Source organism: Diceros bicornis, chromosome 13 (assembly GCF_020826845.1).
Source record: "Diceros bicornis minor isolate mBicDic1 chromosome 13, mDicBic1.mat.cur, whole genome shotgun sequence".
Lineage (NCBI taxonomy): Eukaryota > Metazoa > Chordata > Mammalia > Perissodactyla > Rhinocerotidae > Diceros > Diceros bicornis.
The window spans coordinates 13,798,432-13,810,687 of record NC_080752.1 but is presented as its reverse complement, the minus strand read 5'-3'; the positions used below and the strand labels follow the sequence as shown (position 1 = coordinate 13,810,687).

The 12,256-nt window shown below is 36.8% G+C and overlaps 1 protein-coding gene across 6 annotated transcripts in view; it reads left to right on the top strand.

Moving 5' to 3' along the window:
* EPS15 (epidermal growth factor receptor pathway substrate 15) overlaps window positions 1–12,256 on the top strand; it is a 136,660-nt gene that overhangs the window by 94,980 nt on the left and 29,424 nt on the right. For all 6 annotated transcript variants that reach the window (XM_058552390.1, XM_058552387.1, XM_058552389.1 and 3 more), the window contains 5 exons: window positions 2,315–2,476; window positions 2,892–3,089; window positions 8,520–8,723; window positions 9,893–10,009; window positions 10,236–10,326. In XM_058552390.1, coding sequence (XP_058408373.1) covers window positions 2,315–2,476; window positions 2,892–3,089; window positions 8,520–8,723; window positions 9,893–10,009; window positions 10,236–10,326 — 772 coding nt within the window. The remainder of the gene's footprint in view (window positions 1–2,314; window positions 2,477–2,891; window positions 3,090–8,519; window positions 8,724–9,892; window positions 10,010–10,235; window positions 10,327–12,256) is intronic.

Sequence of the window (12,256 nt, the reverse complement as noted above, 5' to 3'; positions counted from 1 at the left end):
ATATCTAGTAGGGTAAGTCCATTAACATTTTATAATGCTGTGTTTTTTTGTTTTTCATCCAAATATGTTTTAGAATCAGCTTGTCACGCTCCTTGAAAAATCTTGCTAGAATTTTTATTGGAATGTATAGATTAATTAGGAGAAAATTGACATCTTTATGTTATCATTCATCATTCACTAAATATTTATAGGGTACCTCTTGTATACTGGGAACTGGGAATACAGCATTGAACAAAACTCACAGATATCCCTGGACTTATGGAGCTTACATTCTAGTGGAAGGAAATAGACCATAAACAAGATAAATAAATTATATGCTCTATTATTCATAGTAGCCAAAAACTGGGAACAATCTAAATGTCCATCAAATGTGTATCCATACAATGGAATACTACTCAGCAATAAAAAGGAACAGACTACTTTTACATGCGACAACACAGATGAAGCTCAAAAATATTATACTAGGTATAAGAAGCCAGGTACAGTAGACTACATATTATATGATTCCATTTATGTGAAATTTCCACAGAAGGCAAAACTATAGTGACAGAAAGCAGATCACTGGTTGCCTGGGGCTTGAAATGGGAATGAGGATTGACTGCAAAAAGTATGAGGGAAATTTTTTTTTTTTTTTAAGATTGGCCCTGAGCTAACATCTATTGCCAATCTTCTTCTTTTTTTTTTTCTCTCCCCAAAGCCCCAGTGCATAGTTGTGTGTCCTAGTTGTAGGTCCTTCTAGTTCTTCTGTGTGGATGCCGCCTCAGCATGGCTTGATGAGCGGTGAGTAGGTCCGCGCCCAGGATCCAAACCAGTGAACCCCAGGCCGCCGAAGCAGAATGCGTCAACTTAACTACTATGCCACCAGGCCGGCCCTTGAGGGAACTTTTTAGGTGATGGAAGTGTTCTAAATCTGGATTGTGGTGATGATTGCACAACGATGTAGATTTACTAAAGCTTATTGAATTGTATACTTACAATGGGCAAATTTTATGTTATGTAACTTATACCTCAGTAAAGCTGTTTAAAATAATTATTTTATGCCAACACAGGTAAACCTTCAAAACATGCTAAGTCACAAAGAAGCCAGTCACAAAAAACCACGTTATGTGATTCCATTTATATAAAATATCCCGAACAGACAAAGCTATAGAGATAGAAAGTAGATTGGTAGTTGCCGAGGTCTGGGGTGATTGGGAGGGAAATAGGGAGTGACTTCCTAATGGATATGGAGTTTCTTTTTGGGGTGATGAAAATATTCTATAATTGTTGTGGTGATGGTTGCACAGCTCTCTAAAAACCATTGAATTGTATACCGTATAAATGTGTGAATGTTATGGTACGTGAAATATCTCAAAGCTGTTCTAGAAAATAAAAGTATATGCTATATATGAAGGAGAATTAGGGGAAGGAGGTGGTGGTTGGTGGTGGTGAGGAAGGCCTCACTGAGAAGGTAACAATTGACCAAAGATTTGAAAAAGTTGAGAGATTGAGCCGTGTGGAACCTGGGAGAAGAACTTTCTAGGAAGAGGGGATAATCAGTGAAAGATCCTGAGAAGGGAGCATATCTGGCATGTTTGAGGAGCAGCAGTGAGACCAGTGTGGCTGAAATAGAGTGAGCAAGAGAGAGAGTAATAGGAAAAGAAGCTGGGAGAGGGGATCATGTAGGGCCACTGTAAGGACTTTGGTGTTTACAGTAAGGGAGATGAAGAGTCAATGCAGAGTTTTGAGTAGAGGAATGGCATCATCTGACATAGGTTTTTAACAGTGGCTGCTGTGCTGAAAATAAACTGAAAGGTAGCATGGGTGGAAGCACAGAAACTCATTAGAAGGCAGCAGTCCAGGAGAGAGAGAAAAGTGACTTGGACCAAGGTTGAAGAAAAAAGTGGTCAATTGTTGAATATATTTTGAAGGAAGATGCAGCAAGATTTGCTTGACAGATTGGAGATGAGATGTGAGAGGAAGAGAAGAGTCAAAGAGGATGCAGTATTTTTTGGCCAGAAAAACTGAGAGGGAGAAGATTGAGGACAAAGTGGATTGAGGGAGGAAATGCCAGGAGTTCTGTTTTTGACATGTTAGAGAAGCTAGTCAGACACTGAAGGACAGGTGTGAGTAAGCAAATTGGATTTCTAAATCTGGAGCGTAGGGAAGAAGTCCTCAAGTAGAGATTGTATTTAAAGCTACGAGTCTTCCAGTCCACCAGCACAATAGACTTAATAAGACAAGACCTTATTTTCCCTTAAGATAGGCTTTTAAAAATTGTTGACCTTCCCCTGCCTCCAAAGAGAATAAATATGTTAATTTTCTTATATTTCAGGATCTTCAAGATGAAGTTCAAAGGGAGAATACTAATCTGCAAAAACTACAGGCCCAGAAACAGCAAGTGCAGGAACTCCTTGATGGACTGGATGAGCAGAAAGCCCAGCTGGAGGAACAGCTCAAGGAAGTCAGAAAGAAATGTGCTGAGGAGGCCCAGCTGGTAAAGTCTGGCCGTTTACTGCTGCCTGTGTCTATACCTTAGTTGCTTTTCCTGGCTTAAGATCTTAAGATGGAAACGTTCTCCGCTGCTTGTTGTTGTTGTGGTTAGGTGGCAATATGGTCAACAGTTTGGGCACATGAAGGAGATGAGTACGGTTCATCCAGAAATTACAGGCCCTCTTTAGGGGAAATAGGGCACTTAATGTACTATTTTTCCAGATTTTAGCTGGAAGTATGGTATATCTATGCCTTCAACTCTCCTCTATCTGTCCCCTAATTGCCCTTTTCTACCAAAAATATACGTCAAAAAAGACTAAAATAGTAAACTAAACTAATAAACATATTGCATTATGGAACATTTTAATGACATTTCTTTTTTTAATTTCCCTTTCTTCTAATTCACCTCTGTATTATAGATCTCATCCCTGAAAGCTGAATTAACTAGTCAAGAATCGCAGATCTCCACTTATGAAGAAGAGCTGGCCAAAGCTAGGGAAGAGCTGAATCGCCTACAGCAAGAAACAGCAGAATTGGAGGAGAGTGTGGAGTCAGGGAAGGCTCAGCTGGGACCTCTTCAGCAGCACCTGCAAGATTCACAGCAGGAAATCAGTTCAGTAAGTCTTTGTGTCAGTGAGAAATACACTCAGATGGGCCCTCACATATCCTTTTATTTTATTTATTTATTTTTCTGTGAGGAAGATTAGCCCTGAGCTAATATCCGATGTCAATCCTCCTCTTTTTGCTGAGGAAGATTGGCCCTGGGCTAACATCCGAACCCATCTCCCTCTACTTTATATGGGACGCCACCACAGCATGGCCTGACAAGCGGTGCGTCGGTCCGTGCCTGGGATCCGAACTTGCAAACCCCAGGCCGCTGAAGAAGAGTGCGCAAACTTAACCGCTGTGCCACTGGGCTGGCCCCCACATATCCTTTTAGTAAATAATACTTTCTCAACTTTTGCTCCTTCTCCCTCTGTCTAGTTTATTATTCATTTTTTCAGTCATTTTTTACAAATAGGTTTCTTGTCATTGGTCATGAGTTAAAACTATCATGCATTTTGTACATCTGATGATTATCATTGGAATCATGGTTAGATAGTTTAGGTTAAAGTGCTGGCTCTGCCACTTACTGCCTGAATTATCTTAGTATCAGATTCCTCATCTTTAAAACTGGAGCGTTAACAGTACCCCTACCTCCTAGGGCTGCTGTAAGGATTAAATGAGACAAAACCTGTGAGACATTTTTGCATAGTATTTGGTATATAAATGCTCAGTAAGTCATGCTTTTTTTTAATAAATAATAACCCAGTGTCTTCCCTTTTGTGATTACTTTTTTAAATTAGGAAATTGTTCTTTATACAGATAAATGTGCAGTGTTGTGGTGGGTCCAGAGGATAGATCCTTTGCTTTGTTATTTCTAGGCCTCCCTAAATGGAGAATAATATTTTATAGAATGGTAGTAAGATGGTTAGGTAGAAGCATAGAGATTGTGTAGTCCATTCCTTTCATTTTGAATTTGAACAGACAGAAGCCAAGGAAGGTTAAGTAACTTGCCTGTGGTTACATAGCCTTTAAAAGAGCTGCAGCCTGGAATCCAGATCTTCTCAAACCTAGTCTAGTGTTCTCTGTTAATTATTATATATAATGAAGTCCTTCCCCTCGATGTGCTTCCTTCCCCACCCTTGTCTAGCAGATGAATTACCTACTCATTCATCTTGTAAGACGTAGCTTGACCTCTTATTTCTTTATGACATTTTTTGAACCCTGCCTTTATTGGCCTCTATACTTCTGTTATACCACTAGTAACATTTTTCCCTATATATTTGTTTGTGTGTCTGTCTCCCAGCAGACTGAGCTTTTTTTTTTTTATCTCTATCGTTTAGCAGAGTTCTTGTCCCAGTGTAGGTGCTCAATAAACTCAATAAACACATAACCCAAAAGAAATTATCCTAGTGGGAATGCTACCAGATGAATGGATGTTCTTTAACATAGTTTTCTTCTTTTAATTTTTTTAAAAACTGATTTTTTGAAGTATAATTTACATACTATAAAATTCACATGTTTTAAGGGTACAATTCGTGATTTTTAGTAAATTTAGAGTTGTTCAAACATCACAATCCACTTTTGGAACTTTTCCATCACTCCCAAAAGATCCCTTCTGCTCTTGTGTAGTCAGTCCCCACTCCTACCCCTAGGTAACCACTAATATGCTTTCTGCTTCTATACATTTGCCTTTTCTGAGCATTTCATATAGATGAAATCAAACACTTTCTCATGTGGTACTCTTTCTCATGTGGTTTCTTTCACTTAGGGTAATGTTTTGAGGCTCATCCATTTTGTAGCATGTATCAACATTATATTACATTGTATGTTTATAAAGTATTTTGTTTATTCACCAGTTAATGGGCATTTGGAGTCTTTCTACTTGTTGGTTATTATGAATAATGCTGCTATGAACATTTATATACAGTTCTTTGTGTGGATGTATGTTTTCATTTCTCTTGGGTATGGCGTAGTTGGTTATATTGTAAGGTTATGTTTAACTTTTTTAAACTTTAAATTGCCAAACTGTTTTCCAAAGTGACTGTACCTTTTTACATTCCCACTAGCAATATATGATGGTTCCAGTTTCTCCACATTCTTACCAACACTTTTATTGTCTGTCTTTTTGATTATAGTCATTCTAGTGGATGTAAAGTGGTATGAGATACCACTTTTTATATCATTGTAGAGTGATATTGGTGAGGAAGATTACCCCTGAGCTAACATCTGTTGCCAATCCTCCTCTTTTTGCTGAGGAAGATTGGTCCTGGGCTAACATCTGTGCCCATCTTCCTCTACTTTATATGCAGGACGCCTGCCACAGCATGGCTTGATAAGTGGTGTATAGGTCCATGCCCGGGATCTGAACCTGTGAACCCTGAGCTGCCGAAGCAGAGCATGTGAACTTAACCACTATACCACCGGGCCGGCCCCTCATATTGTTTTTGATTTGCATTTCCCTAATGACTAGTGATGTTGAGTATTTTTTCATGTGCTTATTAGCCATGCATATATCCTTGTGGATGAAATGCCTAAGTCTTTTGCCCATTTTTAAAAATTGGGTTGTCTTATTATTATTAAATTACAAGAGTTTTTGAAAAATATATTCTGGGTATAAGTCCTTTATCAGATATTTGATTTACAAATAATTTCTCCCAATCTCTGGCTTGTCTTTTCGTTTTCTTTTCTTTGACTTTTTTTGAAAGGGGACTTCTTCCAAAGGAAGGAGTATAAATGAGAAAAGTAGAAAGAACTCTGGGTATTATAAATTATCATTGAGAAAATAAAACAGTGTTTGAGAGTAAGGAAAATAGCCTCAACAAACTATACTACCAAGTGTGCTAGAATATATTTGATATCTGTGGAAAGAATTATATCCTCGTGTCTGATCTCCAAACCTTAAGAATAAATATACTAATTTCTTACGTTTGAGTGGCTTGTGCGTCTTTCCCACAGAGGGCAGTATATTCCCATGGGTCTGTAAACATGAAAATCCAGTTGTAAATTAACCCGAGACTTTCATTGCTCTCTAAAGCTAACCTATAGCTCTTTTGGAAAAAGGAATAACTGAAGAAAATTTTTCTGACTTGCTGAATCTTCATTTTTGCTTCTTACGTCGTATTTGCAGCAAGAAAAAAAAGCAAAGAACCTCTGACCTTAACTCTATGTTAATACATTACATACTATTTTTATTCAAATGTTCCTGGCATTCCTGGCACTTCTCTTACACAATTTGCAAAGAGCTGGTGTTAGTTGCATGATTTTTTTTTTCTATATCCTCTTAAGTTTATGCAGAGACTAGGGAAGAACATGGGCTTAGTGATAGTTGCATGAGAGAGCCAGACAGAAGAAATCCTAGTTTTGTTTAAGATACTATTGATTGTCTCAGAAATAACTCTAAGGAACAAACTGTCTGAAGTAGAACTATTTGATAGGCAAGTATTTCCAGTTACTGCTTCATCTCTATTGATTGTCTCAGAAATAACTTTAAGGAACAAACTGTCCTAAATAGAACTATTTGATAGGCAAGTATTTCCAGTTACTGCTTCATCTCTATGATGGGTATTATTTTAGTGTTAAGGTTTTAAAATTTAGACTGCAAAGTTGTAGTGGATATTGAAATTGATTTAATGGTCATGATAAAAATTTTTTTGAAAAAAGAAATAAGAGAAAATAGGAAACATCAGAGTGTATTATATATAGTTAAGGGTAAGTATTACTTCACCACTTGTTTCACCACTGTATGTGCATGTATGTGTGTGTATGTATAATTATATATATATGCATGTACGTCTCTATTACACATGTGTATTTATGTGTACACATACACACACAGACATATCAAAATATATACATATATATTTACTGGATTAGGATGTAATCTGTTTCTTTCTATGGATTATAGTAAAAAAAAGTTTACAAGCCACAGCTCTATAGTACTAGGAATATACAAAGCATAAACTGTGTGTTACAAATGTGTAGTATTTTTGGATTGTTAGTTTAAGTTCTAAATACAGGTTTGGTAGATACATATGCTTACTGATGCCCAGTGTTTAAATTTATAAGCACAATATTTGTGTTCATTCACTGGACATATGCTAAGCACTTACAGTGTACAGCATTGTGCTAGGTGTTGGAGATACAAGGAACAAAATTTGTGGTCCCTACCCTCAAAGAGCTCAAGATGTTTAACTTTTTAAAAATGGAGTGAATTAGTGGAAAAGGAACAGAGGAAAACTTAATTACTGTAATAGTGAGAAATGTAGTGTGCTAGGCACTTTTATGTACATTGTCTGTCATTTATATACATTTACTTTTCTTTACATTTTGCAGAGTTCTTTTTGCTTCACATAATAATCATCTGTGGAGATAATTCTTATTCCCTTTATGCATTAAGAAATGGAGGCTTGGAAGGGTTACTTTGACTAAGATCACCTAATTAGAAGGTGACAGAGCTAGATTTACCTCTCTCTCTCAATCCAGTATAGTGTTCTTTTCCCAGGTTATGACCCTGAAAAAACCTATGGTGAATTACAGATTCCAAATTGAGCAATTTAAAAACCTTAGGGGGAAAATAAGATTAGGGAAACAGAGCCTTGATTTATGAACTGTCAATAGGTAATTTTTATGTTTGCTAAAAACAAAAAACATAGCATGCTAATAAATAAAAGGAATTCCAATGTAATTAAAAATATATATTTTATGAGAAATGAGAACTATTTGGTAAAATTCCATTTATTATTCTTTTTCACTAGAAACATTTTTTGATTCTGCCTTCTCTTCAGTTTCTTTGTGTTATTTGTAAATTTGTTTTTCTTTATTATAGGTGTTGGTATAAATAAGCATTTTTTCCTCCCTCTGATTCCCAACATTTTTCTTTTATATGTATTACAACTTATTGAATCTTGCCTTCTGTGTCCCGCCATTGTCCCAAGAGTATAAAGTCACTTGGATATTGTGGTCAAAAAAACTTTGAGTGTTCTTTATTTAACAAGTTTGGTATAGCTTAGATTGTGAGACCACCTCCTAGGGCTCTAGCCCCTTAATAAATAATGCCAGAGCATAGGTCACTAGCTCGTTTTACCTTTGTCTTTACTCCTCTCCTTCCTAATGGGAGTATGGATGGTTCCAAAGCCTTGTGTACTCCCCTTCAACTTCTTTTATCTCTCCTAAGGCTTTGTCACAAAATCTTCTCTTGCTTTGTCGTTTTGCTGTTTTTTCCCCAATACTGTGACCCTTTTTCTAATTATACCCTAAAGCACTGCCAGTATGCAGATAATTGAATCAAAATACTTGGAGCTTTCAAAAGATGTACAGAAGTGAATCTATATATACTGGGATGGATTACTAACATCTTTTCTCTAAGTCATGCTGCATTCCCAGGGGATTCTCCTTAATGGAAGCAAATTTATCCATGACCAAGTCTAAAGGTATAGCCATTTTTAGATTACGTGTCTTTCTAGTAATAAATCTTGTTTTGTGTTTCTACTTTGTGTTGACAGATGCAAATGAAACTGATAGAAATGAAAGAACTGGAAAACCAGAATAATCAATTAAATTGGTGCAGTAGCCCACACAGTATTCTTGTAAATGGCGCTACAGATTATTGCAGCCTCAGCACCAGCAGCAGTGAAACAGCCAATCTTAATGAGCATGCTGAAGGCCAGACCAATCTAGAGTCTGAGCCCATCCACCAGGAGTCTCCAGTGAGTCTAATAGTTCCATAACCTTCATAATCAACTGCAGTGAGTAGCCATTGAAGAATTTTAAGCAAGAAGTGACATGATTGCATTTACCTTTTAGAAAATGTAGAAAATGGAGTAGAGAATGAGACTGGACACAGAGAGATACGTTAACGGACTATTATAATGGTCTGTATGGGAGTTGTGTTAGCCTAAACTTAAGCAGTAACGGGAGGGGGGCCGGCCCTGTGGTGTAGCGGTTAAGTACGCATGCTCCGCTGCTGGCGGCCGGGGTTAGGATCCCAGGCGTGCATCGATGCACGGCTTGGCAGGCCATGCTGTGGCAGTGTCCCATATAAAGTGAAGGAAGATGGGCACGGGTGTTAGCTCAGGGCCGGTCTTCCTCAGCAAAAAGAGGAGGATTGGCACAGATGTTAGCTCAGGGCTGATCTTCCTCACCAAAAAAAAAAAACAAAAAGCAGTAACAGGAGGGATGATGAGAAGAATACAAGTTTGAGAGATATTAAAGATATAGAATTAACAGACATGATTTTATTTAGGCAGTGCAGTCTTGGTACATTACACAATATTCTTTTAAGCACAGAAGGCAAATTACTAGGTTATCGTTCAAAGACACAGGGTGATAGAAAATAGAGATTCCCCCTGCCACTTAAGCCTTATTACCTACTGGTCTAAATCCAGAAAGTAATGGGAAGCCGTGGAAGGATTTCTAACCAGAAGGGTCATGATCAGATTCACATTTTAGATCTATTACTTTGGCTACTATAAGGAGGATAGATTGGAAGGGCACATATTGGAGGCAGGGAGGCAGTTGGAAGGTTACTACAGTAATCTGGATGAGAAATGATGATACTGTAAATGGGTGATAGTGTCACTGGGGTTGGAGAAGAAGGGAAGGATTTGAGAAAGAGGTAGGAGGTAGACTCAGCAAGACTTGGAGGCTAGCTAGGGGATGACCAAAGGGAAGTGGTTAAGGATGACCTGTAGTTTTGAGCCTGAATGACTTCGATGCTTGGTGATACCATTTTTCTAAGAAAGATTTTAGAAGTCCTTCAATGAATATGTTCTGCTTGTCTTTTTTTATTTTTTAGTAATTTTTGGTTATCCTTTGTCAGTTTTCTCTGCCAAGTAGAAAATACATTGTTAGTCCATGTAGCATTAATATTTTGTAGGCAAGAAGTAGTCCTGAAATACCACCTTCTGGTGTGACTGATGAAAATGAAATGGTGACTACAGCTGTTAATGAAAAAGTTTGTCCTGAATTTAACAGTGACAGATGTTCAAAAGAGGTAAAAATAATTTTGTATGTAAATGTTCTTATCACTCTTTTCCCTAGATGGGTTATAGTATTTCAGGCTAAGGAAAGAGAAAAATGTGTTACGTGGACTTTATGACTATGGAAATATTTGTTATATTACCATCATTTGATTTTTCAAAGCTTGTTATTTTATTTTAAAATGTTACCTTTTAAAACTTTGGTTCCTAAAACATTTTTTAATTTAAAATTATTTTTAGGAAGACCCATTTAATGTAGAATCAAGTTCACTGACAGATCCAGTTACAGATACAAACTTGGATTTTTTCCAGTCTGATCCTTTTGTTGGCAGTAAGTACTCTTATTTTTATATCATAGATTTACAAAAAGAGGCTTTTTAATATATAAACTGTATAAGAATTAGGGCTTCTGTTTTGAGAGCCTACTTCTTGTAACAAAAGTAGAGGAGAGTGATGTAATATGCTCAGATTTGCTAGTATTTGTCCTCTTCAGGCAACCAAATCCTGAGACTAAGCCTTTGATTATGTCTTAGGAGCCCCTGATTAAAAACGTATGTTTCTCCTTCAGAATAAGGACCAAAAGGAAGACATTATGGACCAGAAGAGGAGATTGGATACTCTTAAGTCAACTAGCAATTTTTTACTAAAAGTGCCAACACCATGATTTTAAAACAGTGGAAGTCAGAGTAGTTAGAAGCCTGATGCCTGCCCGTAAGGTGCCTGCAGTCTTATTGAAGAAATATAATTTAATAAATTAAAACATCTGATGTCACTGTAAACTGTGTTAAATACTACTTGTGTTAAAGCTCTTTTTGCATTTTATTTATTTCAAAAATCAAATTGTGAAACTGATAGGTCAGTTTATATCAGCTTTAAAGATGGGAAACTGAGGCACATAGATAAAATAACTTCCTTAGAGTCCTGGCAGAAATGAGCCTAGATATTAGAACTCCTTTTAAGAAAACATCTTTATTGAGATGTATAAAATGTTAAAAGATATATTAAATTGTATGTTTAAAGTGTACAATTAAATGATTTTAGTATATTCACAGAGTTGTATAATCATCACCAAAATCTAATTTTAGAACATTTTTTATCACCGCATAAAGCAACTCCATACCAATTAGAAGTCACTTCCCGTTCCCCTAACCACTAGCTCTAGGCAACCATTAATCTACTTTCTGTCTCTGTAGATTTGCCTATTTACAGAATTATACAATATATTGTCTTTTATGTCTGGCTTCTTTCACTGACTGTAATATTTTCAAGATTCACTCATGTTTTAGTATGTTTCAGTACTTCATTCCTTTTTATTGATGAATAATACTCCATTGAATGGATATTCCACATTTTACTTATTCATTGATTGATGGACATTTGGGGTGTTTCCACTTTTTTGGCTATTATGAATAATGCTGCTCTGAACATTTATTACTAATTTTTGTGTGGATATATGTTTTTATTTCTCCTGGGTATATATCAGATCATACAGTAACTCTATGTTTATCATTTGAGGAACTACTAGACTGTTTTCCAAAGTGTTTGTACCATTTTAGTCCCACCAGCAGTGTATGTGGGTTGCAATTTCTCCTTATCCTCACCAACACTTGTTATTATCTATCCTTTTGATGATAGCCATCCTAGTGGGTGTGAAGTAGTATCTCATTGTGAGTTTGATTTGTATTTCCCTAATGGCTAATGCTGTTGAGCATTTTTCTATGTGCTTTTTGGCCATTCGTATATCTTCTTTGAAGAAATGTTTATTCAAATAATTTGCCCATTTTTTTTTTTTTTATTGATGTTTTAATGGTTTCTAACATTGTGAAATTTTGGGTTGTACGTTTTTGTTTGTCCATCACCCCATATATGACTCCCTTCACCCCTTGTGCCCACCCCCCACCCCCAGTCCCCGGGTAACCACAGTCCAGTTTTCTCTGTCCATGTGTTGGTTTATATTCCACATATGAGTGAGATCATACAGTGTTTGTCTTTCTCTTTCTGGCTTATTTCACTTAACATAATACGCTCCAGGCCCATCCATGTTGTTGCAAATGGGACGATTTTGTCTTTTTTTATGGCTGAGTAGTATTCCATTGTATATATATACCACATTTTCTTAATCCAATCGTCAGTCGAGGGACACTTAGGTTGCTTCCACTTCTTGGCTATGGTGAATAATGCTGCAATGAACATAGGGGTGCATAAGCCTCTTTGGATTGTTGATTTCAGGTGCGTTGGATAGATTCCCAGTAGTGGGATGG